The 27205-nt window shown below is 39.3% G+C and overlaps 2 protein-coding genes across 3 annotated transcripts in view; both read left to right on the top strand.

Annotated features, from left to right (window-relative positions):
• CD2AP (CD2 associated protein) overlaps window positions 1-4311 on the top strand; it is a 139632-nt gene extending 135321 nt beyond the window's left edge. The window contains exon 18 of the mRNA XM_072733636.1: window positions 1383-4311. Coding sequence (XP_072589737.1) covers window positions 1383-1424 — 42 coding nt within the window. The 3' untranslated portion in view covers window positions 1425-4311. The remainder of the gene's footprint in view (window positions 1-1382) is intronic.
• Window positions 4312-21967: 17656 nt separating this feature from the next.
• LOC112914056 (putative adhesion G protein-coupled receptor F2P) overlaps window positions 21968-27205 on the top strand; it is a 37567-nt gene continuing 32329 nt past the window's right edge. Inside the window, exon 1 of one of the 2 annotated variants that reach the window (XM_025991037.2) lies at window positions 21968-22217. The gene's annotated coding sequence lies outside the window, so the exon portion shown is untranslated. The remainder of the gene's footprint in view (window positions 22218-27205) is intronic. The other variant, XM_025991040.2, reaches the window with a different exon arrangement.

Below are 27205 nucleotides of genomic sequence, written 5' to 3' on the forward strand. Positions count from 1 at the left end.
CTAGCAATAAAAATATTTGCTTGATATCTAAATTTATGTGACAGCAGTCTATAAGGAGTATTACTGATTGAGTGCAGGGTTATTCTTTGTGTCCCCTACTCCTCCTTTCACCAATGTTTCCTACCCCCTCACACACAAATTTTCTTTGTATCCTTGCTCATTGAAATTGGTATAGTTGGTTTATGTCTTTGGAACAGAGATAATAATAGCACATCATGCTGAAGATTAGAGGTATTTTGTCTCAATCCAGGCTGAAGACCAAAACTTGTCTCAAACCAGTGCTACTAAAATGTTTACCTAATCATCATATTAGCCGAAGAATAATATCAGGAAAGATCCTAGAATTAACAAACCATTCTTGAATAGTTAGAATCCCTAAGGAGATTGTGAACATACTGAAATTATACATTTTGACTGTGGCAAAGTGCTTATCATTTACTAATGAATTATTTGTCAAAGTTTAGCCATAGCATGTATTATTTATATGCAATGTTGGGGACAGGGATGATACTGTCAGGAGAAGGTAAGGCCTAAATATTTGTGAAAAGTCAGAGGTAATCAAAACCTTAAATAATTGGAAAAAGTAGAAACCTGGGCTTCAGAGCTTTAGACCTGATCAGTGCAAGTTGTGTACCACTTGCTAATGTGGCACACTTGGCATGGTATTTAATCTTGTGCTTCAACATCATGATTTGTAATATGTCAGAGTTAAATGACCATAATTATTGTGATATATTGAATTTTCCTAGTTCTCTTAAGTTTCTTAAATTGTGAATTTCTGTTAAGTGAAGGTGGAAGTATTCTTCTGCCTAAAGGTGGAAGTATTTCCAACATATTGAGTAGATCTTAGATATATTCCTGAGTTTTAAATATAATTTAATCTAGAACATACTATTTATAGATGAGGAAATTGAGACTAAGTGAGGCTAAGGGATTTGCCAATTTCACGTAAGTGGTAAATAAAGCATAGAACTAAACTGGTCCTTCATTATTATTATTTTTACAGTTCTGTACTGCCCCCCCCCCCCCCCCCCCCCGTTTAATTACAGGTACTTGTACATTTCTTAATTTGGTTTTAAGGATTCTCTTGTTCTTTGAAGGGCTGATTTTCTTACAGTATGTTCTCAGTCCCATTACTTAACATTGTTCTGACCGAAACAATTGTAGTTGCTGTTTTGTCATTGTTTCTTGCCATTTAGGAACTTGTATTATGAAGTGTTCTTCTGTTAAACTTTCCCTATATTGATCACACCCTTGGAAGTTGGATTTTAGGATGGAAATCAATCTGGAGGCTTCAACGTATGATTGGATCTTAATGACAGGATAAAATAAACTTGACTAAAGATATTTTATCTATTGTCAACTTATGTTTTGTATCATAGGTGGAAATCGAGAAGCTGAAAAAAGCAGTCCTGTCGTCTTGAAATGGCATGGCTCTGTATTTTTAGGGTTCCAGGGATTCAGAAGCAACACTATGAACTTCAACTGACTTATTACTTAAAAATAACAAATGCTGATGTCCTGATAAAGAAATATGAGTATTTGAACTATAATCTATAGAAAAGTAGGGAGAGGGTGGATTTTTTTTATATATATATTTTGTTTTGCCAATATGAAAAAAAAAGAGGCCTTATTTCTTATGTGCTGGAATTGCAAACTTTTTTTTTTTTTTTTAGTTTGCTTGAAAATACTACTGAATCTGTATAAAAAGGAAAGTTCACAATAGTTTTTTTATTGAAACTTGTAGTATTATTTTTAAAGAGATCTATACTATAAATATGGTGATATCTTTACAAATAATCTGTAACATATACTATTTGAGAGGGACAAATTAGCTTTATAGTTACTATAGCCACTACTTTTCCCATAATACATAAGGGATATAAACTTTGTATATATATATATTTTTTACTTTTAGCTTCTTACCCAGGATTACACTGTTGTGCCTGTTTGTTTGCAGTGCTGTTTATACTCTGGGTGATGAAATAGGAGTTTACTCTAGCTATAAACCAGATTACTCACCCAAGCATATAGTAATAACTAATGAAACAATCAAAACAATTTCTTTGACTTTTAGAATATTTTATATTGCTTGCACTATAGGATTCATAAAAGGAATTTAGTTAAAATGTATTGGATTGTTAACTATATTTGGGAAAATATGAGCTATATTTTAAATTCATTAGGTCTGAGAAACTAAAAATGTCAATTTAACCCTTAACTTGTGCCTAGAAACTACAGCACATATAATATGCAAACACCAGCCTTATTGCTGTACTTTACTGCTTGTTTTACAGGCTCAGATATTACTCATTTTGTGATCTTGTGAGTTAGTTCCTCATGTTTCTCTTTCTGATTTTTAATAATGGTAATATGAGAAGAACAAAATTCAGAACATGCAGAACTTGGGTGTGAGGTTTCATACTTTGACAAATTATTATTATGTAAATACTCAGGTTTTACAATGTGTAATTTACTTCAAAGACCAAACTAATTGGTGGAGATATTTTAGGCTGTCATTTAGGTATCAGAGTGTTAGTATATCATAAAACATAACAGTGCAGCTTATTTAAAACCAAATATAGTTGACCATATTCAAAATACATTTTCATAAGATGGATGAATTAGTAGTTTCTTCAGAGTCACTTATGAACGGGTGAACATTTTAAAAGTTATTATCTATAGATAATATGTCTTAAAATATATGGGTTTATATTAAAAATAGAAAAATTGACTTTTCATTTGCAAAAAAATTAGATTTTAAGTTTTATTATAGCAAAGACTTTCAGACGCCACCTGTCATGCTTCCATTTTGTGTTATTTTAAATCACCAAATCAATGTTTTCCTTTAAGTTTTAATCTTATATACTGAAATCTGTGTTAATGAAATTTCACCATGTTGTCTCATATAAAAGAGAACTGAAGTAGAAAATAATAGAAATTCCAGTCATTACTTAATGTTAAATCACAACTTACATTATTAGTGCTTTTGGGGAAACCTGATTGTGCATTGAGTGTATACATTTTAACTCTTTAAAGTCTGGGCTTTTCTGATGAGGTCACTACTCAACAAAATTGTTAATTCCTGTTTTAATATTTTTAAATGACTTGTTGAATGATTTCCTTCTTGCTAAAAAAGTTAGGTTTTACTTTCTTTTAATGAAAGTCCTTAGGAATAAAAACATTGTATCCTAGAAATCATTCTCTAGCTTTCTGGCTGGAGTGACACCTCACGGTGAGGGAAGTTTCCAGCAGATTTCAGAGTGTTCTTAAAGTTTTTCTTGGTCATTTTTCTCACCAGTGCATAAAATGAAGGTGGTCATGAATGCCGACATACATTTAAAGTATCTGCTTTGTATGTTCCTCAGTTAGAATGGAAAATTAAAGTTTTGTGGCTCTATTTTCTGTCCTTGACCAAAAAGTAAAGTTCTTAAAGCCAAACTCAAAGGGAAAAAAATGATTACTTCAATCTAGCAATTTACTGGTATTTGCTCTTGATACGGAAATTTTGTTTTTATTCATAAAGTTCATATCACAAAATGGTACATAATGATAATAGCCTTTACTGGGAGATAAATCATTGTTTTTTCTTTTTTTCTATAAGTGAGTATAAATGACAGACTAGAATGAACAGCATGGAATCTGTCATTGCCAAATTATTAGTGAATGTATTTTTCAGGTTTGCTATTCTTTGAAACACATAATATTATTAATTTTCCTACTTGTATTTCAATATTGGGAGTATTTGTGTGTGTGCTTGTGTGTGACCACTGAGATTTAGTGGTTTGGTCTTACTATAAAGCTGTTACCTCTTTACAAAATTTAAGCCTGAAGATAGGAAGAGAATGGGGGTTCTCTTTTTTATGCTTCTTACTGTGATCACAGGAAAAAAACAGACCCAAGTGCTCTCTTGATTTGTTGGTAAACATTTTATGCTTGCATTTAAACTTGAAATGTATGAAGAGAATAAGACAATCAGTTAAAATCAGAAATGAAAACATTAAAAATGTAATGGCCTTGTTTTGCTGTAGCAATAAAATGACCAAGTGCAATGACTTGATTTAATAAAATCATCTTTTAAAAGTTGCTGCTATGAATATTTTTAGCCATAAAACTTTACCCTTGTTTTAGCCTGACTTGCCTTCAGTAACTATTATGTAATGCAGTTGGTGTTGTGGTATTCTAACATTCCAAAAAATAATAATATATATGTGGGGAAACTCAAAATAGTATACTTCACTGACTTGTTTACAGGTGCTGTAAAAAAGCATGCTTCTCCCTCAAAAAAAAAAATAAAGAATAGTATTGCCAGTTGTGTTGGTCTTTATTGGTTATTTTTCATTAACATCATATGTTTATTGCAGAGTAAGATGGAAATTTTATTACTTTGTTTCATTTGGAAAACTCAGTGTAAATAGTAAAATGAAAGCATTAAAAGTTCTAGACCTATATGACTTTTACCGAACCTTTGTGAGTCTGTTTTTCCCCTGGAACTCTAAGATGATAATTTCTACGTCACTGATTTTATGGAGGAATTTGAAATGATTTATATAAAGTATGTTATAGAGCGGATTTTTTTTTATTTTTATTTTTATTTATTTATTTTTTTTTTTAATTTTTATTTATTTATGATAGTCACAGAGAGATAGAGAGAGGCAGAGACACAGGCAGAGGGAGAAGCAGGCTCCATGCACCGGGAGCCCGACGTGGGATTCGATCCTGGGTCTCCAGGATCGCGCTCTGGGCCAAAGGCAGGCGCCAAACCGCTGCGCCACCCAGGGATCCCTAGAGCGGATTTTTTTTTAAAGTGGAAGCTTCTATTGTACTCTTCTCAAAAGCTTCTTTCAGTGATAAATATGATGTAGATAAGATTAAACAAATTTTTGAGTTTTTGAGTACAGCATCTCAATACAAAAAGCACTGGTCTCAGCATAGGGAGTACTCTCTGTTATAGTCTATCATCTGGAAAAAGCTGATTTGGAAGAACAGATCTTAATAGAGCATAAAGAGATGGAAACAATCCAGAAGGATTTTAAAACCGATTACAGTCATTCCCTAAATCCCAGCTATCTATCCACTGCATGATTCCTTAGGCATAAACTTACACTTAAATTTTTTTTGGTTTCTGATTTCACACCTGGAAGTCCTGGTAAATAAAAAACAAGAGTCCACAAGATATCAAGGCCCATGTATTCTTGCTAAAAATATGCCACATACACAACTTTAGGCTTTTTAGAAATCCACTAGAAGATCTGAATCGTAGAAAAGGAATAAGACACCAGAATGGTGTAATAAAGGGAAACAAATGTGGCAAGTCATTTAAAAATTTAGTTTGAAAATGTCTACGTGCTTGGTACTGGCCTTGATAAACTCTAGGCATAAATTAAGCCTTACAGGCACAGGATAGTGAAGTTTTTTGGATTATAGAACTTGTATTTTCTTACTATTATTGATGTGGGAAACGAAAGCAGAAAGAAGTAGAGATAAAATTAAATGTCCTTATAACCTGCAGCTCATTGACAAATACCTGAGGCAGGCAGAGTATAATGTTCCTCCAGGAAGCTCCCAACTGTCTTCATGCCTTGCTAGAGGGAAAAACAACCTTGGTTGACAATTCCAAGGCCTCTGGTATCCTGTAAGTCTTCTTTAGCATATGAAAATCCTTTTGAAACTTCCCTAATCTTGATTTTCCCCAATCTCAAAGTATATAATCAGTTGCTCCTCACAATCCTGGGGCAGCAGCTCCTCCCCACTCCTCCTGTCTCTGTGCTTTAATAAAACCTCATTTTGCACCAAAGATGGCTCAGGAATACTGGAACCTCAACCAAAATTCCAAAACTAAATCATTGTTTTTTTGGATTAGAGATTTTTAGTATTTAAAGGGACATTGAAGGACCGTTGGACATTATAATCCCTGTGCAGGTGTGCATACTTTTATATGAAGTACAATTTGCAGATTTAGTCTTATTCGAGGAAATAAAAGCAGTTTAACTCAAATGAAATCTATTTGGCCTTATCTGCCAATTTAGATTTAGAGAGTAAAAAAAAAAAAAAAAGATTTAGAGAATAGACTGGGTCTTGGCGTTAAAGTTTGTTTCTGAATCCTAAACACTTGCTTTTATTTTGCCACTAACACCTGTGTTGTGAATATGCTTGTATATAAGGAAAATAAATTTAAAAATAGGTGTCAATATTTTTTGTATAGAGCTAATAATCTTTTCTGTCAAAGAAGGTGTTATGTTTTTCATTTTGCAACTATTGGGTGGTATTCTTTCCTATCAGGTTTTAAGTGTTTTCTATTAGCTATATTTCAGTTCCTAAAAAATTGTGTGAATAGGGTTATTAAAAGTAAAACTTATTTTTTAAAAATGTACTAACTTAATTCTTCAATAAAGAAAATCATTTAGCATTTCATAGTATAGTGTACTTTTATAACTTCTTAAAACATTAATTGAACAGAATGCACCTACAATCTGATTTGACAGAGTAATGACATTTTTACTCCTCTCCTCCATTGAAAGTGACTAAAAACAAATAGTATGCAAAACAGACTTAATAGATTAAAAAAAAAGATGTAAAAACATCACTCTCCAATAAGGAAACAACTACAATTTATAATAATTAAAAAAAAAAAAAACAACACCTCCCAAGTGCTTTGAGATTTGGAACAAAATGACAGCCTGAGGACGGTCATAAAAGCCTCCCCAGACCTGGTGTCAGATGCAGAGTCCTGAAATGTTTATCAGATCATCTTACAGCCAAATCCTGTACAACAGAATGGCAGGGTGCATGGGCCTGAAAAAGAAGCCACAGTAACTGTAACTCTTAATTTGAAGGCTAAAAACCAAGAGGAAGGAGACATGCTCTTAGGAAGGAAAACAGCTCTGAGGAGAGGGTGTTGACGTAGCCCAGGAAATTAAAGCTCCAGTCCGACCCCTCCCACTCCCTGTGCTGTCAGCAAGTAACTGACACCTTTCAAAGGTGAGTCATCAGGCACCCTACACACAAGTACCTTTTTTGGATGCTTGTGCTGTTTTCAGATGGGTAAAATGCCCTAAAGCAAAGACTTGATCCTGCAAACGGAAATCCCAGGCCACCCAGGCACCCCTAAGTGCTCAGTTGAATTACCCTAAGCTTAACAGTAAATTTAGCTTTAAAAAAAAAAAAAAAAAAAGGCATCATGGGATGCCTGGGTGGTTGAGCTACCTTTGGCTATGGTCGTGATCCCAGGGTCCTGGGACTGAGTTCCACATCGGGCTTCCTGCAGGGAGCCTGCTTCTCCTGCTGCCTATGCCTCGGCCTCTCTGCGTTTCTCATGAATAAATAAAATATTTTTAAAAAACAACAAAAAAACAGGCATCATGTCAAATACTGATAGCTAATGTTTGTATTGTGCTTACTGTGTCCCAAGCGCTGTTGCAGGTAATGATAATCTGTCTCAGCCAATTTTATGTAATAGGCACGAATGTTACCCGACGGGTGAGGAAACAGGCTTGAGAGGCTAAGCAGCTTGGGTGAGGCTGTTGGGCTAATGGGGATGGAGCTAAACCCAGACAGGTTTTAAAGCCTGTGCTCTTGATGAGATACGAGCCCTATGTAGATAACATATAGGAAAGGAGTTTGAATTGGGAAATTCTTTTAGTAGTTCTTTCATCCTTTGCAATCCTTTATATTACCTGAGTATCAAATTTTTCCATCAGTGAGGGAGTTACACCACGTGACTTTACAAAGTCCATTTTCAGTGGTCCCACAGTCTCTAGATTTCTTTTTTTTTTTTTTTTAAGATTTTATTTATTTCTTCATGGTAGAGGGGCAGAGACACAGGCAGAGGGAGAAGGAGGCTCCACGCAGGGAGCCTGACATGGGACTCAATACCGTGAATCCAGGATCACGCCCTGGGCCAAAGGCAGGCGCTAAACCGCTGAGCCACCCGGGGATCCCTCTAGATTTCTTTGCGTGATGTGGTCACACATAAGATTATAGGGAACATTCTCTCTTAGTGTACATCTTTGCAAACTTAAGTGATTTTCATGGCTTTTCAGTCCACAAACGGGAAAAGAACCATTACTTGGCTCCCATAAAGAAGTGACCACTAGGTGGCAGTCAAATAAAGCTCAGCTTCTGTGTGTCTTGGGTAAACCACAAAAACTTGTAGAAGCTGCAGATGCAATCTTTGGGCCGGCCCATTGAATTTCTACAGAAGTGGGACACCTGTACCACACTTACCTAGCCCAGTCACTTCTGCTGAGGTCCACCTGATCGAGTGAAAAGACTTGAGGCCTTGGAATGTGAGAGATCTGGCTTCGAAAATTGGCTCTAAAAATTAGTGGCTGTGTGAATGTGGCAAATCACTCAAATCTGGTCTCTTCCCTGACCTCTTAGGAGTTTAAAAAGAATTACTATAACTTGAAGCCTTTCCCTCTTATAGAGAAGAGAGAGAAAGGGGGCCCAGTGCTTTGAATTTGTTTTTCCCTTGAGAGAGGACAATCCCATCACAACAGCAGCAACAAAACCATCTTTGTCTTGTTTGTCGTTCCTGTTGGGTGTTGACACCATGCAGGCTCCTCTGACCCCAGGTGGCTGTCATGGTTCTTCAGCTCTTCCCACACATGTGATCTACCATCTTCTGTCCTTGGTTCTCTGGGAGCTGCTCCTGTTTCTTCATTTCGTCCTGCAATGTGTTCCTGCATCAACCAGGCCAAAGAGAACAAATCTCCTCCTCAGTCACTTAGGAAACAATCTCACAAGATAAGTGGGTTTGTGCTATGGGTTTCTTAAAGAGATTTCTGCTGAGACATCTCTTATTTTGCCATTTCTATCTTCTCCCCAAGGGTTTAGCATAATTGCCACAGAATTGGAGTCTGCCGTGACAGCCCAGAGCAGGTCCGTGGTGCCATGACTATGCCCGAAAAAAGCAAATCTGTTTGCAGCTCAAATTCTATGAGCCTAAAATGACTTTTCTCTCCAAAGAGACAAAGGAATTAAAATAAAATGTCCATCTCATAGTGATGACCGAACTATAGGGCCACAGAAGCAGAGAACAGTAGTATCCGGGAGAGGGATGTCAGATGCAGATTCCTCTGAAGTGTTTATCTGATCCTCTTTGGCCCAAATCCTGTACAGCAGAATGGTCATCAAGAAGACTTTGGAGGGGATATGCGGTGAGATAACATCAGACAGCTCTTTCCATAGCCAGTAGAAGAACAGCCAGCCATCCCCAGTGCCCTTCAGGGAGAAGAAAGCTGCTCAAATGCTCAAGGCTTATACAGTTATTTTGAGCAAGTGACAAAATTAGAAGTTATCTGTGATTCTTAATAGTGATAAAGGTTGTGGACTGTGACAAAAGCAATGTGGCACACAAAAGTATTCAGATGTAGAAGGGACCGTTTCCTCAATCTCATGGAGATGATATTACCTGTCCCATGGCGAGAACGAAGGAAATGAAGACTGAAAGAAAATAATGTATGCTCACCTTGGTCCACTGTGTGTGTTAATGTATGGATAATGTAAAAATGCTATATGCTTATTTGACTTCATCTTGATCTAAAGCCCTTGTTCCCACCAATGGCAGGAACAAGGATGAAATTTGTCATTCAAAGGCAACAATCTTCTATGGCTTCCATTATTGTGTGTGTATATATATATATTTATACACACATATACATATATATACATATATACATACATATACACACATATATATATATATATATGTTTGTCAGTGTGATGTCCGGGGCGGCAGGGGAGGGTGGGGGTAGGGGAGGGGGTGCATCACGGGATTAGATGGGCAGGATTAGTTAGATATATCTTCTTGGCAATAGGGGGAGGTGAGACCTCGGGTCTATGAGCTGTCCTTTGAGGCTTCATTGGTCTCTCAGGGCAGTATCTTCACTGACCCCATGTCCACTGAGGAGCTGCTCGTCCTGACGAATTTCTCACAGCTTCACACATTTGGTTCCTGCCCAAATGTCCAGTAACAAGTCTCTGTACCACTGCCTCCTCCCCTGCCTATTTTTCCAACAATTCTCAAAGCTTCCCACAACTAAGGCATCCGCAGCTGCAGATTTCTGAGTAAAGTTATGCTCAGGCAGGGGAAGAGAGATGATTATCTAACAGTTATCTCATTACACTCTTGCCTTTACTTTTACTATCTGTTGTCTTGGTTCAACATTTAGCAATGTGCTGGGCCCCTCATGAGACCCCTCTGGTTAGTTTGAAGCTCTCCATGACATGTTAGGGGAAATGGGGCTTTCATCCCTCGTTCTTGGGCCTCCTCAAGTGTAACTGTGTTCCTGAGCCCCTTGTTTCCCTCTGCCCTTTCCTTCCCAGTCAGGTGTAGACCTGAAAAGATAACATCTCAAGTCTTGCTCTGCTCTTGCCCTCTCTTCCAGGCACCTCCTGTCCCAGAAGCAGAAGGGATCTGTCTTTCCCATTGCTTCTGTGATCACCACAAACTAGTGGCATAAACAACAAAGTATTATTTTACACACTGGAGATCAGAAGTCTCACTGGGCTAAATCAAGGTGTTGGCGGGGCCACGTTCATTTCTGGAGGCTCTGCGAGAGAATTTCTTTCCTTGCCTTTTTCTAATTTATACAGGCTGCCTATGCTTCTTGACTCAGGACTCCCTTTCTCTGTCTTCAAAGCCAGCGATGCTGGGGTGAGTCCTCACATTGCATCTCTCCGCCCTTGTGTGTAGTCACATCTCTCTATGACCCTCACTCTTCCATTGCCTTCTTCCACTTTGAAGAGCCCTTGTGATTCCAGTGGGCTCACCTGAGTAAACCAGGCTAACCTTCCCATCTTAAGGTCCTAATTTATCACGTCTGCAAAATCCTGATTGCCGCCTCTGAGAATATATTCACAGGTTCCTGGAATTAGGTCATCTACGTGGACAGCTACAGTGTGGGGAAGAGTGGTGATTTTTCTGCCTAATATAGGCTCTCTGCTGCTTGTCAGACTGAAATGTTCCTATATCCCAACTTCCTTCCCTTCTGTTTGGAGTAGTGTTGGAAAGGCCTTAGGGGGAAAATTGGATTCATAAGTGAGAGAAAGTATGTTTTGGGGGGTGTATTTCAAAAAATCACCCCCAGTTAGAGCAGTGACTTACTCATGGGGTTCTTTCAGAGTTGAGATTGTGGGGTGCTATACAAATCCTTTGTCATCTGCATAATCCCCTGAGGTAAAAAAAAAAAAAAAAAGAGAACAGAACAAAGAACACTTTACATATTGTTTCATGTATAATAGATGGCTGGACCGGCTGAACACTACGTTTCTAAAGACCCCCAGGAGTTCCCAAGGACTCTAGTGTCCTAAACGGGAAGTTGGAGGTAAGTGAAAATTTTCACGGTATTATCACTTTTATTTTATTTTATTTTATTTTATTTTATTTTATTTTATTTTATTTATTTTAAGATTATATTTATTTATTCATGAGAGACACACAGAGAGAGGCCAGAGACATAGGCAGAGGAAGAAGCAGGGAGCCTGATGCAGGACTCGGTCCTGGGACTGAGGGATCATGACTTGAGCCAAAGGCAGATGCTCAACCACTGAGCCACCCAGGTGTCCCATATTATCACTTTTAAAACTATTTTTGCTGTTATTGCATTTTGTTTTCTACACTTAAAAAAAACAACAACTTTACTATATGGCCTTACCCCTGCTGGGGCTACAGGTAAGTCGGGGGTGGCCTGCGGAGGGAGAGGCAGAGGAGCGGCAGGGGCAGGCTGCCTGGGAGTCACGTGCTGCAGTGTGGTCCAGAGTTTCCTTCCGTGGAGCTGCATCTTTCTGGGAGCTTTTCTCTCCTGCCCCTTCCATTCCTAGAGCTCAGGGAGAGTCGATGGCTTGTGTAGACTCTGTGATTTCTGGGGCGCCCTTGGCAACCACCTGCTTTGCAGGTGTGAGCTGAGACTTTCGGCGACAGCTTCCAAGTGTTGTTCCCCTGGTCCCTCTACCAGATGTGTAAACCTCTGATTTCCTAGATTAAAACCCTCTGTACTTGGAATACAAAGAGTTGCTCCTGTTTTCTGAACTAAATCCTGACTGATGAAGGTTTTTGTTTTGCAATATTTTTATTTAGAAAATATATGCATTGTAAAAACTTGGAAAATGTTAGAGTCTAAAAAAATTCCCACAAGCCCAGTAACGAGAAAAGAGAACAATTACAAATATTTTAAGAAACAAAAATTTTAAAAGTTATTTTAATTTCTTAAAATATTTGTCCATGTGGCATGGATATATTTTGGATATTTTATTACTTGATATTTTTTTTCACATCATTGGATAGTCCTCAAAACATGAATTTACATGCATAATATTCCATCATACAGTTAAACTATGAAAGATGTTTAATTACTGTTGGATTGTTGAACATGTACATGAATTTCCATTTTTTACTAGTATAGGCTGTGATGAACCTTCTTTTACATGAATATTTGGATATATCTTATATTCTTGAGATAAAGAACGAAAAGTGGCATTACCGGCTGAGTTAGTAGTATGAACATGCTTAATGCTTTATGTAGCCAGAGTCCTTTAAATAAGTTGTACCAATTTATACTGCCTACTTCTCTTTTCACAAGGCTTACACAGGCATGGCCTCTGGGTAGGCTGAGCCTCCATCCCAGGCTTACCTTGGGTAATAAACTCTATGGTAGCTGTGGCAATAGATGGTATTAATAAAAATCCATTAATACGTGCCTATGGTGAGGCGGGGAGAAGAAAATGAGACTAGAGAAGATCTAATGAGAGGGGAGCCTGGTTGACTCAGTTGGTTAAGTGGCTGAGTTTGGCTTGGGTCATGATCTCAGGGTCTGGGTTGGAGCCACCCACTGACCCACCAACAGCTCCCTGCTCAGCAGGGAGTCTGCTTCTCCTTCTGTCTCCCCCTCCCTCTGCGCCTCCTTCTGCTTGTGCTCTCTCAAATAAAATCTTAAAAAAAAAGAAAAAAAAAGACCTAATGAGAGAATAGAAGGTAATAAGCTAATGCCCTGCTCTACCCAAACACCCTTCTGATCCCGGTACATTGTCCCAGATGAGGCTTTTCCATCTTTTTTGTTATTAGGATGAGTTCTTTTTTTTTTTAATATTTACTCATGAGAGACACAAAGAGAGGGGCAGAGACAAAGGCAGAGGGAAAGCAGGCTCCCTGCAGGAAGCCCGATATAGGACTCGATCCCAGGACCCATGGATCATGCCCTTAGTTGAAGGCAGACGCTCAACCACTGAGCCACCCAGGCAACCCAAGATGAATTCTTTATCCTGAGGCAGTGAGTTCCTAAGGCTAATGGTCTGCTAGCAAACCTACCTTTCTGTTCTTCTAGATCTGTGTGAAGACAGATTCATAAGCTGGTACATAGAACTATAATGCCTGATATTTAAAACACATCCCAGTGTGATCTGTACTTACTTTTCTGTTTTTTTTCATCTGTTTTACTCCTCCCATACAAGGCACATATGCTCTGAGCTACTCTACAGCAGTATCAGTGTTGGAAGAAGTCGTGGTAGTAATGGTAGTAAGAGTGGTAGTAAAGATAGCTGACACTTATAAGGACTTAGGGAGTCTAGGTACTCTTGGAAGTGATTTTAAACAGATTAACTCAGACAATCCTTGGAGGAAGCTAATATTACCAAATCCTATATTTGGTGGCATGTAAAAAAAAAAAAAAAACTGTAGTAGAGTGTAATTTTTTCTCATAATGTCACAAATCAGGAGGCAGTCATCCCAGAACTTGTGTAAATTGTTCAAGGAAAGTGTCAAGAACCACAGCCTCTCCTATTTCTGTTCTGGAATCCTTAGCATGTAGCTTTCATTCTTGATTTTTTACAAAATAGGTATAGCATCTGAACCCCAGGTAGAAAGAAGGAATGTGTTCTTTCATGTGCCGGCTGAGTCTGCTCCCCCCACCTCCCTTTCTTTTAATGGAAAAGAATAGCAACTTTTCCAAAAGCCTTACCCAATGACTTCAACTAACATCTCATCAGCCAGAACTTGGTCACATCCTCAGCTCTAGTCACAAGGGTCTCTTGGAATGTGTGCATTTTAATAGAACACATTGCAACTCTGAAAAAAATCAGATAGAGCTTGTTAATAAGCAAAATGGAGTATAAATATTGAGTGGACAATGAACAGTCTGACCATTTCAGATAAACAAACTGAGGAAATGAAATGAGGGGTTAAATAACTGGCCAAGTTTACATAACTGGTTGGTGATGGAGTAGGCATAAATGTGCCTTTTAGAGAATCAAGCTTTGGTGTTGTGGGTCTATATATTTTGAGAATCCCTCAACAGTTCTTTTTGGTTCAGAAGAATGCACTCACGCACATACATGATTTTCATACAGTTTTAAAGGTTCAATGTGCCTTTACAGCATATTTTAATAGATACTATTTTAGAACGCCCTGGACACCTCTATGGCACTAAACTGAATTAAGAACTAAACATTTTTCTGATAAAAAGTGTTGTAAGCTAGGATCTACAGACAATGCAAGGGACAAATACATTCTAGTTTGCATTTCAGTATTTTTATTCACTACTGTCTTTTTTTCTTCTTCTTCTTGAAATAGGAGATAGGAGTCAAGATCTGGCTTCTAACCTGGCCTTGTGTTCCCTATCTCAGGGAACTTGAGTAGATTTTATCACATCTTTCTATCTGTTCTTTCAAATGAGAAATTAGAAACTTGAATTTGAAAAGCTGTTCAAACTCTAACATCATATACATTTAAGATGTAATATGTTTAGCATTACCCCTTCTGGACCTTGATGCCACCTGTATGATCTGTTGGTTGTAACTCCTTTTCAGAGTGACTCTGGTTTAATCTTAGGGAGGACATCTATAATCAACAAGTCAGCAGTGTTTACGCACGAGTCCAGCAACCCCTGAAAAGTCAGAGAAGCAGGTGCTTCTGGAAGCCTTCCCCTGAGGCCCAAACCCACAGGATCCCAAGCAAGAATGGCAGCTTCCATACTGAATGAAGGCACTGGGAGGTGCATCTGGAAGTGAACCAGAACTGGAGCCTCCAGTAAATATTAACACAGGAAAACAGCTGGAAGGACCAGTCCTTTAAAAAGAAAAACAAGGAGGTGGCTTCAGGTGAAATACAGTGAATACAGTGAATACAGTGAAAGGGAAACACGTCCCCCTGAGACTCATTCACTAGTCCCTCCAGCAACCAGACTCTTCAAGTTAGCCAGCAATGGCCAATTTTGTGGTAGGTGACAACACTGAAAGAGAAAGATAATAGGGTCTCCTGCAGATCAAATTTGAGCCCAAAAGCCTCTTTAGTGATTAAAATGGGAAACGAGGTTATTAGCCACTTAAACAGTGGAGTTGAAGAAAGATGAGGGGTGGGCAAAGAAGAGAGAATGCAAATTAAAATTGAGGATGACTTTTAGAACTTGACAAATAAGCTTTCCTGATGGCTGAGAATTCAAACCAATGTACTTTCCCGTGTTAAACAATATTGGAACTGAACATTCTTTCCTGTCCCAGTGTGAATTAACACACACACACAGGCAAAAATAGCTTAGGTACTTGCTCTTCAGGAAATATTTACTCCTGGAAGATAAGCTCTGAACCATGTAGAACAGCTTATTATCGACTGCAGCAGCTTGTTCACCAAGACGTGCTGGAGACCTTTGCTGGAGACCATCCAGCCAAGATTTTATGTTTTAGATTGGCCAATCCCAACCAGTTCCCTGGTTCTCAAGGCCTGAAAACTCTATAAATATCCTCCCCTGACTTCCCTCTTCAGGAACCAACTAAGTCAGCCAAGGTGCCATTCTCTTATTACATACAACAGGTCTAACAGACTCAGCTTTGTTTGACCAATAAATTGTTTTAGAAGTCATTTGGGCAGTTGACCTGTCACAAGTGAGGTGTTGCTCATGTGTACAAAACAGAAGTTTTATTTTTTTATTTTTTTAAAGATTTTATTTATTTATTAATGAGAGACACACACACAGAGAGAGAGACAGAGAGACAGAGAGACAGAGAGACAGGCAGAGGGAGAAACAGGCTCCGTGCAGGGATCCCGATGTGGGACTCGATCCCGGGTCTCCAGGATCACACCCTGGGCTGAAGTTGGCATTAAACTGCTGAGCCACCCAGGCTGCCCTTGAGGAGATTTTTGAAATACAGATTTGAAGGGGGCAAGGGTAAAATCAGGGAGACAATGTGAAAGGGTTTGTATTAGTGTAGGCGAGGGGCAAAGATGACCTAGACTAGCTGGAGAGAGAGAGAGAAAAATGGACAGATTTGAGATGTATTTTGAGAAAGGAATCATAGGACTTGATTACATGTGACTGCAGAACTGAGGAGAAATGTGGTTCTGCAGATTGAGTCTGTGGAAGTGGATGAGCTACTCTGGGGAAGAATGGAGGTGGGTGGCGGGACAAAGAAATGAGTCAAGGGAGGAGGAGAAAGGACTTGGGAAGCCCCACCCTTAAAAGTCAGTAGAGAAGACACCAGAAAGGAAATAGGAAGGCAAGGAACACATGGATTTAGGTGGAGGATGTTCTAGCAATTCAAACGTCCATTGGTAGACCAACAGATAAACATGTGGTATGTACATGCAATGAAATATTACTCTGCCCTAAAAAGGAATGAAATTCTGACAGATGCTACAACATGGATAAATCATGAGGACATTATGCTAAGTGGAGTAAGCCAGTCACAAAAAGACAATGTATGATTCTACAATATGTGAGGTGTCTAAAGAAGCCATATTCCTGGAGAGTAGAATGGAGGTTACATGGGCTGTGGGGGAGGAGGAAATAGGTGTTATCATTCAGTGGGTAGAGTTTTAGCTTTGCAAGATGAAAAAGTTCTAGAGATCAATTGCACAAAAATGTGAATATACTGAATACTATTGGAATGTTAAAAATGGTTAAGATGGTAAGTTTTTATTATTTTTTTCACCAAAATAAGAATTTTTTTAAGGCGTTTCAAAAAAGGGAGAAGTAGTCAACTGAGTTGAGTATTGCCAGTATTGAGAACAGAGTTGGTAGGTTGATTTATTAAGATGGAGACCATTGGTGATCTTTCTACATTGACTGCAGTGGCTGAGGAGAAAATGGATTGAGACCCAAAGATTAGGAAGTGGAGATAGCCATGTGGACAGTTTCCAAGAGAAGATTAACTGAGAAGAAAGACTTGGGGCAGAGTCAGTCAGAGCACAAGGAACAAAGGGAGGCTGTTGCTTTGTTTTAGGAAGGAAGATACTTGCACACATTTGAGCATTAATGGGGTGATCCATTGTGAAAGGAGAGATTGATGAGGCAGGAAATGGTAAATCTAAAAGAATGCTGTTCTTCAGAAAGCCCTGAGGAGAAGGGGTGGTGCTCCTGGGAAGGAACACATTTTGACGGGAAGATAGATGCTTCCTCTAACATGACAGGAGGTGAGGAGGAGAAGGTGGGAGTGCATGTAGGGGTGGCAGATTGGGGTGCTTGTAGGGCTGGCAGTGAGAAGTGGGTAGAGTTCTCATCCAATGGCTTCTATTTTTTTTGTGTAAAATGTGAAGTAAGGTTGATAACACAAGGGGTAGAGGGGAGTTACATCAGTGCTTTGAAGAGATGAAATGTACTGTCATTAGTCATCCAGGGTTGTGGAAAAAAGGAGCTTGCCTGTGAATCACAGCAGGACTGACCCACTGCAGAGAGGGGATGTGGAATTCTGTATTCATTATTTGAAAGTAAAACTACCATATTTTATATTCTAAGATGCACCTCTGAAATTGAGATGTATTCTCGGGTTTTTCTGTGGGATCATAGAGTTTTGGGACATGAGAGATTCCATTTTGAAACTCCAGTTTCCTTTCCCACCAATAAACTCTTGAGCTGGGCCAGAAGCAGCAATCATTTCAAAAGCAGTTGCTCATAACGTTTCAACAAAGCAACTGGCATTCTGATCATATGAGGACAGTAATGTATTAATTCACATCAGGGACAGTTTTGTTTAATAGTACCAATACATTAATCAATAAAATAGTCATCAAAAGTGACTCAACTGGTTGGCACAAAATTAGCAACATTTTTTTTCTTCTCTTCTTTATCTAACTCATGTATTTACCTTATCCTTCTTTTTTCATAAAAACCTCATGCGTTCCCCTACATGTGTGGGATACTTTTCTGGTTGCCATGGAACCTGTGCTCCCCCAAGCAAAATTCTGAGACCCCCCAAAAAGACTTTTGTTCTTTGTCAGTTTTGCCTCCTTTTCTCAGCTGATAGTCCCATAGTCCTATATGATTGTTTAGAGTTTAATCATCAGCTTTGTTTTTTCTTAGTGGGCCATAAGACAAAGGAAATCTTATAATCAATGGCATCTTAGAGTCAGTGACATATGGCAGTTTTATCCCTACCAAGTTGATCTGCTTGTGTGTAGACATGAAGTCACTTATTTCAGGGTTGGGTTTCAAAAACAAGATGAATAGGTAACAGCTTGACCAAAGCTGTCAATCTCAAAGAAGCCCATTTGAGCCCACTTAAGGAATAATGTCATTGTAGTGGGATGATGAGCATAGCTTCCTGAGGGGCTCCATTCTTCATTATTGGAAGTATTTCATCTGATGTTTGGCCTACAAAGCCAATCTCAAAGTTCTTTGGCCAGGTTAAAGCTTTATTATAAAATTCTCTTGCAAGCCTAGCTATCATAAAACAACAGTTCAGAGATGCCTGGGTGGCTCAGTCGGTTGAGCATCCAATTCTTGACTTTGGCTCAGGTCAGGACCTCAGTGTTGTGAGATAGAGCCCCCCATGAGGCTCTGTGCTCAGTGGGGAGTCTGCTTCTTTCCTTCTTCTCCCTCTGCTCCTCCCCCCTGCTTTCTCTCTAAAATTGAAAAAAAAAAAAGTCTTTAAAAACACACAAACATGCACACAGAAACAATAGTCCAGACTTCCTTTACCACGGTGTCCAATATTGGGTGTCAGAATTGTATGCTAAGTGGAGGGTGGTTATGCAAGATTGGGTCCAGAGGGCCTATGTCCCTATTCATTAAATATTTATTAACTATCTGCTATATCTCAAGCAGTTTATTTTGGGGGAAATACAAATAAATACAATCTGGGTTTCTGATCTCAGGGAGCTCCCAGTCTGCTATAAGAGAGGGAAGAAGCAAGAGTTGTTACTAGAGGTATTCATTCATCCAATCACTAGGGAAACACATATTCTTTGAGCTCCTACCAAGTGCCAGGCACCATTCTAGGTGTTAGAAATATAGCGGTGATAAAACTGACAAGGTTCCTCCCCCATGGTCCTTAGCTTCTAGTGGGGAAGACAGTAAATCCATAATGTTCCAACAAGCATGATAGTTTTTGACTAATAATATATATGAGGAAAATAAATGGAATATAATAGAGAATGGGGTGCTACTTAAGACAGGGGGGTAGGAATACCAACCAAATTACTTTGGCTATGAGTAATAGAAAATCCAACAGTGTCATAAGTCCTAGGAGCTTTAATTATTTAAAAAAGTCAGATGTTATTGATTTCATTAATTTAGTGGTGTCATGAAGGACCAAAGGTTTTTTTTATCCTTGTAATTTCCCCTCCTTATCATGTTGGAATGTTCCTCAGCATCATGGTTGCAAGAAGGCTGCCAATGCTGAAGACATTACATCTTCTTATGGTTCCCAAAGCCAGAAGGAGAAAGAGGTGAGAGAAAGGAGGGAAGATAACTACCCTCACACACACAGTACCTCCTTCATTGTATCAGAAGAAAATTCTTCCTAGAACTCTCTCAGCAAGCTTTCCCTTAAAATTCACTGAACACAGTCACTTGCCCACATTTAATTCAGTGACAAGAAATGAAGACTTATATTGCCACAACTGGTTCAAAGTAATTATGAGTCATCAAGTGTAGATTTTTGGTAAGAAAGAAGCAGAATGACCTTGGGCAGGTAAATAATGACTGCCAGGTCAGGGAATCTCACATCTCTGAGATGACATGTGAACTGAAATGTACATGATGGGGTGGCTCCAGTCTTGTGTACTGTGGGCCATATGGCGGTGCGAAGCAGGGAACTGGGCAGGGGTGGTTGGTCATGGAAGGTCCAGCAGTAGACAAGACACCCAAGAAACAGAATGAGTCAGCCAGGTGAAGCTATGGGTGGGGATGGGTGGAGGCTTTTCAGGTGGCAGAAGAGGCCAATGGAATGGAAAAGGGATATGAACTAATTTGTAAGCTAGAGCAAGATGAACAAGACAGGCTAGGTCGCAACCCCAGTGAAGATGATTTCAGAGGGGAAGATTCAGATTCCAACATTGCAATGGTAGCGATAAAGCAAATGTGTGCAAAAGGAGGGGTACTCAGTTTCATCTCAGGCTTCAGAGGAGACTCCCTCAAGAAAGAGACATTGGGGTTGAATCTCCTGACTGAGGACAAAGAGTCAGCCAGTAAGCAACCAGAGGTGGGAAGGTTTTCCTCGGCATGGGGCACAGCTTGCATGGAGGCTTGGACACTTGAAATAACATGATGAAAACACTCAGTAAGGCATTACCACTGTTTAACATGTGAGTCAGGGCGTGACAGGTGACGAGGCTGGAGGCATGCTTGTGAGCTCTGCTTTATTTAGTTTAGGCCAGTCCTTGCCTTTTAAAAAGTTGAGAGTCCCAGGTAAGAATAGCTGAGTTGGTTTTCTCAGTGTGCAAGGGGAGTTTGGGCTTGCATGATCTCCAAAACACTATCAGCTTTTACATTCCTGGTCTCCAGTAGATGCTTGATAGAAGTTTACTGAACAAATGAACTATGAACAAGCCTCATTCTTTCCTGCTGCCCATAGTTTGCTCCTCCACATAAACAGATGTGCCCTGGCACAGCTCTGAGTGCTCCATGAAGTGGCCCTGACCCACCAGCCTCCATCAACTTTCCCCTGCATTGGACTGCCTGCTTCAGCTCTTAACAGAGAAGGCCTTATCTGTTTTCACATGTATGTTTCTTCCCTTCCCAACCAGACTGTGAGCCCTGTGAGGTCAGGGTCACATTTCATGTAACAATGTATCCACCACTATGTGGCATATTGGGCACATTGTATACACACAACAAAAATATTGAACTTTCCCATTTGAAGGATGGACTTGAGTGGATTTTAGTCTCAAAGGGGATTCTCAAATCTCTTGACACTCCCTAGAAGATCAAGAACTATCCAAGAAACAAAAGAGGATGAGAGAATGCTGGGATTAAAAATAAGGGCTGCTTCTCACAATGTTTATAGGAACTTCCTAGTGAGGGTTTTGAAAAATACCACTCTATAAATAAATTTAAGTGTAGTGTTTGAAACATGGGCTTTTTGAGAGAGCTAGGAAGTCCATGAATGCTCAGAAAAAAAAAAAAGTTAGAAAGGAATTTTGAGTATTTCAAAGTTAGAAAAATACGTCACTGCCCATGTTGCCTTCCAAGAGCCTTAGTCCTTATGTCAGTCAGTAGAGGCTGGGTTCTGCTAAGTTAACAAGTAGTTCACAAATTTCAGTGACTAAGAACAATAAGGAGTAATCTTTTGCTCATGCCCATCACAGGTCAGCAAGGCCCTCTGCTTCTGACAGTCATCCAGCGACCCAGGCTACCATTTTGAATTGCTGGTCACCATGCAGAACAACTTGCATGACCCCATCTACCCATGGGGAGGTTAGGAATTGCAATGCTACCTTGTGCCTGGATCTAGGGACAACCGGGAACAATCAGAGACCCATGTTATCATAACCCTAGTGACCCGAAAGCCAGCCAGTGTCAGAGCTCCAGGCATAGGTACTTGTGTTTTCCATACCCCATTTTCAGACTGAGGCAGATTAATAAGGATGCTAATGGGTATGGCCAAGTACCACAGATCCTGTGCTGCCACTGTAGTCCTCACTCCCTTGCCAAAAAGGGAAACCTTTGCTTTTTGTGAGAGTCTGTGTGTGTATCACCTAGTGTGTGACTCATCCATTCTCTGGCACCGTGTCCCTCCCACTCCAGGAGCTACTCCCAGGCAGGACTTGTCTGTCGGGCTGCAGGGCCCCTGTATGGGACTGGCTGCTGGCACCAGGGCAGGGCCCAGCCTGGATGCCTCAGCTTGAGAATCCACCATTCGGGGCTGTATTGACTGCTCAGAGGTACAGGAGCCCAGCCTGCTGATTTTGTTGCAAGATACGATGAAGGAAAGCTACTGACACCCTTGTCTTTAGCTGCGAGGGAGTGGGGCATATGTGCCAGTGACTTTGCTGTCAGCTAGCCACAGTGAGTACTCCCACATCCTCGTTCTCCCTCCAGTCACTTCCTCTGGAGAGGAGCAACCCATTATGATTCCACAGGTGCGAGCCTTTGTAATTTGTGGCTTAATTAATAACACACACAGCAAATAGGTATTAAAAAGGAATTTGGTGATTTGGAGGCATTTTATGTAATTCAAGAAGATCTCTAGTCTGGTATGAAAATATTTTGTTTTTATTACCCTCTGATGTTTTTATGCTCCTCTGCTCCCATCCAAATATCAGAGTCCAGGAAATTGAATTCTTTAAAGAAATGATTTTTTTTTCTGATTATCTAAAAATGATTAAGTGCAAATAGAGAAGTGAATTAACTGTTTTTTAATCATTATTTCCCCTCATCGACCTTTGTAATGTTTTATCTATAATTCGGACTTATTATTAGCTGTCACCAGCTTTAAAGTCTCCCTAAAAACAGAGGAATATTTTTCCAACTTCACACACACACAAAAATCTATGGCATTAAGAATTTGATTCTGAACCTTATTTCCTCAGATCAGACCTCAGGAGGAATGTAAACTTTGGGGAGATTTCTCTTTGTTCCTAAACTTATCTGCATTGTGTTAGTCTTTGGTGACAATGGGGTGGGGACTTCCAAACACTTGTTTGCATTGGCTTTCACATCATTCCTTAAAATACTGCTATGGTTCATGCTTCACTCTTCCTTCCTTTTCCCCAAAGAATTCTTTATCACTATTTATTGAGTGTAAATTTTGAGAGTTTAGTTCTGCTTAAAAACTTCAGCCTTAAAAAAACAAAACAAAACAAAACAAAACAAAAAACCAAAACAAAACAAAAACAAAAAAAAAACTTTAGTCCTTTGAATTTTGACAAAGTCTGTTTTTCCCCTTCTATAATAAACTCACAAGTGAAAGAGTGAGGCCTGAGTTTATCTGACATTATCTTTGGTTTACTGTGTTGAATTTCCTCTTTCAGAGTTCATTTCTATTCATTTAGTTTGGAAACATCAACTTCTTTGTAGCTCAGAGAAATGATTCAAGCACATTGCTGGGCAAATAATTAGCCTTAAAAGACTGCAAAACTTGTACTTTATGCCTGTAGGGCTTGTATCCTAAAAGGGTACTAGCCCAAATCCAGTCCCAACTGTATTTGCATGATACAGAGTTACAGAATCATTGTCTCTTTGCAAAATGAATGAAAATTTGTAAATAGAAACTAAGACTCTTATTCAAAGATATTGAGATCAGGAGACAGCTCCAAGCCTGGTGACTGCTTGATCTTTCTAAAATTGGACCTGGCAGCAGGGGCACAGGTTCTGGGGTGGAAGTGGTTTGCCCTGGGTCCAGGCGATAATGGGTTGCAGTGTCCATGGAGAATAATATTACTAAATATGTCAAAAAAATAATAGAACTGACTGAAATTCAGTCTCCCTTTTATTATCAGCATGTTCCAGTGATTCTAAACCTCCTTACTGATAAAACACTTAGTTCTCACCACTGGGGCAGAGCACTCCCACTACCACCGGTCCCTCCCAACTTGGTACTGCGCCTGCATTATGCAAGATTGGACTTAATTCACCAGTGGAAAAACAGTCTGCTTGAAAACACAGTGGGTATTTCCACAAAACCATAGTTTAGCCTGTGGTCTAATTATCTTTAATCCCATTATCTTGGGAATTCGTGGCTTCTGTGTATTTTTTTAAAAAACGTGTTTCTCTTAACATAATCTTGATCTCTCAAGCCTTCTGTGTGTTTTTTTAAAAATGTATTTCTGTTAACATACTCTTGATCTCATAAGCCAATAGACTCTGATTTTATTTTTAGTTAGGGCTGAGTCTGTAGAATCATGCTGCCTTTGCATATTATTCTTGAATCATTTGATTGCACTGAACAAGCTCCTAAATCATAGTACTTTAAGTCTCAAAGGTGATTTTAATATAAAAATATTAGGATCTCTCATAGAACCCAGGGCATGAAATACAAGGTTCTGAGCATCACCAGGACTCTCTTTTTAAAAACTCTTTTTCCTTCTTGGTGTATTTGCTTCATTTTGTACTGTTCTTCTTTTTGTGATTGGGTTCTTCTCAGTTGCATGCCACTAGAGTCTGGTCTCAATTCTGTGTATTAGTATCACCTGGAGAGTTTTAAAAAACCCATTCATCTCTAAATGTTAACAATTAATGTGATCTAGGTGAAGGGATGTGTAGGTATTCACTGTAAAATTCTTTCAACTTTACAGTAGTCATGAAATTATTCAAAATAAAATTAAAAAGTTTTTTGAGAAATACTAGTGTTTGGACCTTGCCAGAAATTCTGCTTCAATGGTCTAGACTGGGGTCCAGACCTTGGCAATTTTTTTCAAAGCTCCTTTTGGAATTCAACCAAAGTCAGAAATTACTGCTATTGGCTGCATCTTCTTCAGCTTCTCTAAAAGAGAATGAGTCCCATTTCTTTTCTTCTATCAAAGTTTGAAAATCACTGGGGTGAGGACTAGTCAGCCTAGCTGGGGTCAGCTCTGGCCAAGTCCATCTTCAAAACAGCTGCATTCACAGTAAACATAAGAGATGTAAGCAATTTCCAGGTAAAATTATTAATTACAATAATCATAACAGGTGTCCAGTATATTCTTCCAAAAGAAATGCAAATTGAGTTCTGAATGGCTAAATTCGAGAACATCTGGCTGTTGAGAAGTCAAATACTTTTTTTTTTTTTTAAAGATTTCATTATTTATTCATGAGAGACATAGAGAGAGGCAGAGACTTAGGCAGAGGGAGAAGCAGGCTCCATGCAAGAAGCCCGATGTGGGACTCTATCACGGGACTCCAGGATCATGCCCTGGGCCGAAGGTAGATGCTCAACCCCTGAGCCACTCAGGTGTCCCCAAATACTTTATTTTCTATTATAGTTATTTGTATTTTTAAAAAATATTTATTTATTTATTTGGCAGTAAGGGCAGAGGAAGAGGGAGAAAGAGAATCTTAAGCAGATTCTGTGCTGAGCATGGAGCCTGATACAGAGTCTGATCTCACAACCCTGAGAGCACAACCTGAGCAGAAACCAAGACTCAGAAGCTTAACTAACTGAGCCACCCAGATGCTCCCCAGTTATAGCTATTTTTCAAATTATGTTTTTGTTTTGAAAGAATGGTATGATGGAGAATGATTTTGTTCTTTTGGAAGTTTTGTATAGCAAAATACAAATTAAATCTATTTAACAACAAAACAAAAACTCTGTCCATATCAAAGCAGGCCTTATACATTGTTATGTGTTAAATACCATGAATGAAGGTCCCTTCTAGAAATAATGTTCCTTTGCAGCAAGTATACATTTTATGCCATAACACATCTGGTGTTTAAAATGTCACATTTCCATAAAGAAGTTCTCTGAATTGGTTATGAGTTTGAGTCACATCTCCTGCCACACTGATCTTGCAGGAAATTCTCAGTCTTATCTTTGAAGGGGCTATGTCTTGAAGGGTCTAGTGAGAATTCTGAGAGTCTGACGCAGTCTCAAATTGTCTCACAGCTGAAAGAGAGTAGTGCTATCACTGCTGTGCAAGCTTTGGGGTGTAGACATTTTGTGATGGTCCCTAATGCTGTGAATCTCTGATTTTTGGTGCCCTGTGCCCCTGAGTTACCCATGGAAGTGTCTGTCATCTCCAGGGGCATGGGGTTGCTGATGACCAGGGAGTCTGTGCTCTGAGGATGGTGGAGGGGTAGTAACTGGTGAAGAGAAGCAGGAGATGCGTGAAGCTAATGCAAAACGGCTGAACGTGGCTAATGCCATGTTTCCAGCTGGCTCCAAAAAGAAGACGGGGCTTCCTATAGCAAGAACTGGACTTCAGGAGAGAGAAAGACTCTATGATTCTGAAGGAATCAGAGCAGGAAGCAAGAGGAGGAAGAACAACTGAAGACAGAAGAGCAGTTCTCCATGCCCTTGGGAAGTTGCAGAGACTGGGCTTGATCCAGATATTTTTTGACCACTGAGAAAATAATCAGTGTGATCTCAGTGGACCTGGCTGCTAGAGAATAGAGTGGGGCACAGAAGTGTCAGTGTGGGCAATGCAGGCGGAGTATCGAGGCCCAAAGACCAGCAGTGATAGTTCAGCTCAGCAGAAGCCAGCATGGTTGGAGGCTTATCCCAGCATGCTTCTCTCCTGATGCTAAAGAATAGCATCCCTGGGGAGAAAAGAAGAGGAAAAGATGGAACAAATATCGAATTGATCAAAAGAGACCTGTTTAAACTGAAAATCAATTAAGTTTGCCTTGTATGGGCAAATTTTCCATCATTGGTTCAAATAGGGCTCCAGGCCTAATTAAATTCAGTTATAGTGCAAAACCCAGTGACATCTGTGCCAACCTAGTTTCATGACTGCTAAATATGTACTGCTACACATAATCATCTTGGTTTTTGTGTACTTGTCCTAAAGACTTTAAATACCTACTCTTCCTCAGTGGATTTATCCAGAAGGTCTTGCTTCCTTCCAAAATGCTGGCTGAGCCTGAGACGCTCCGCCTCACTCACCTGAGCCTGGCGTGTCTCAGTTCTCTTTGCCTGCTGTCCTTCTTATGGGATCTCATCCGTGAAAGCCATTTCAAAACTTATTTGGTGCTAACGTCTCTTCTGCCCAAGGACTGAATTACAAAAAAATCACGCTTTGAATAGAAACACCAATGCCTTGACTATTTCATTCATTCAAACATCCCCAATGAGAATAAAATAAGCATTTTTTAGGCATTCAAAGATTAAGAGAGTTTGCCACACAGAAATCTTCATTAGAAGTTTAAAAAGATACATTCCAGCAAGAAGTAAAGTGAAAAGAAAAGTCATGTAATACAAGAAAATATGTAAGGAACCAAAAGAGGAAGGACGTTTTTTTTCTAAGCATAGGATTGAAAAAGATGGAAATATCCTGTCAGGTTTAGGAGTTAAATGTCTCTTTGTTTTCATACTGCTTTTTTATTTTTGAAGATCTACTTAAGGACATTTTTCTCTTTCT

This window comes from Vulpes vulpes, chromosome 1 (assembly GCF_048418805.1).
Source record: "Vulpes vulpes isolate BD-2025 chromosome 1, VulVul3, whole genome shotgun sequence".
Classification (NCBI taxonomy): domain Eukaryota; kingdom Metazoa; phylum Chordata; class Mammalia; order Carnivora; family Canidae; genus Vulpes; species Vulpes vulpes.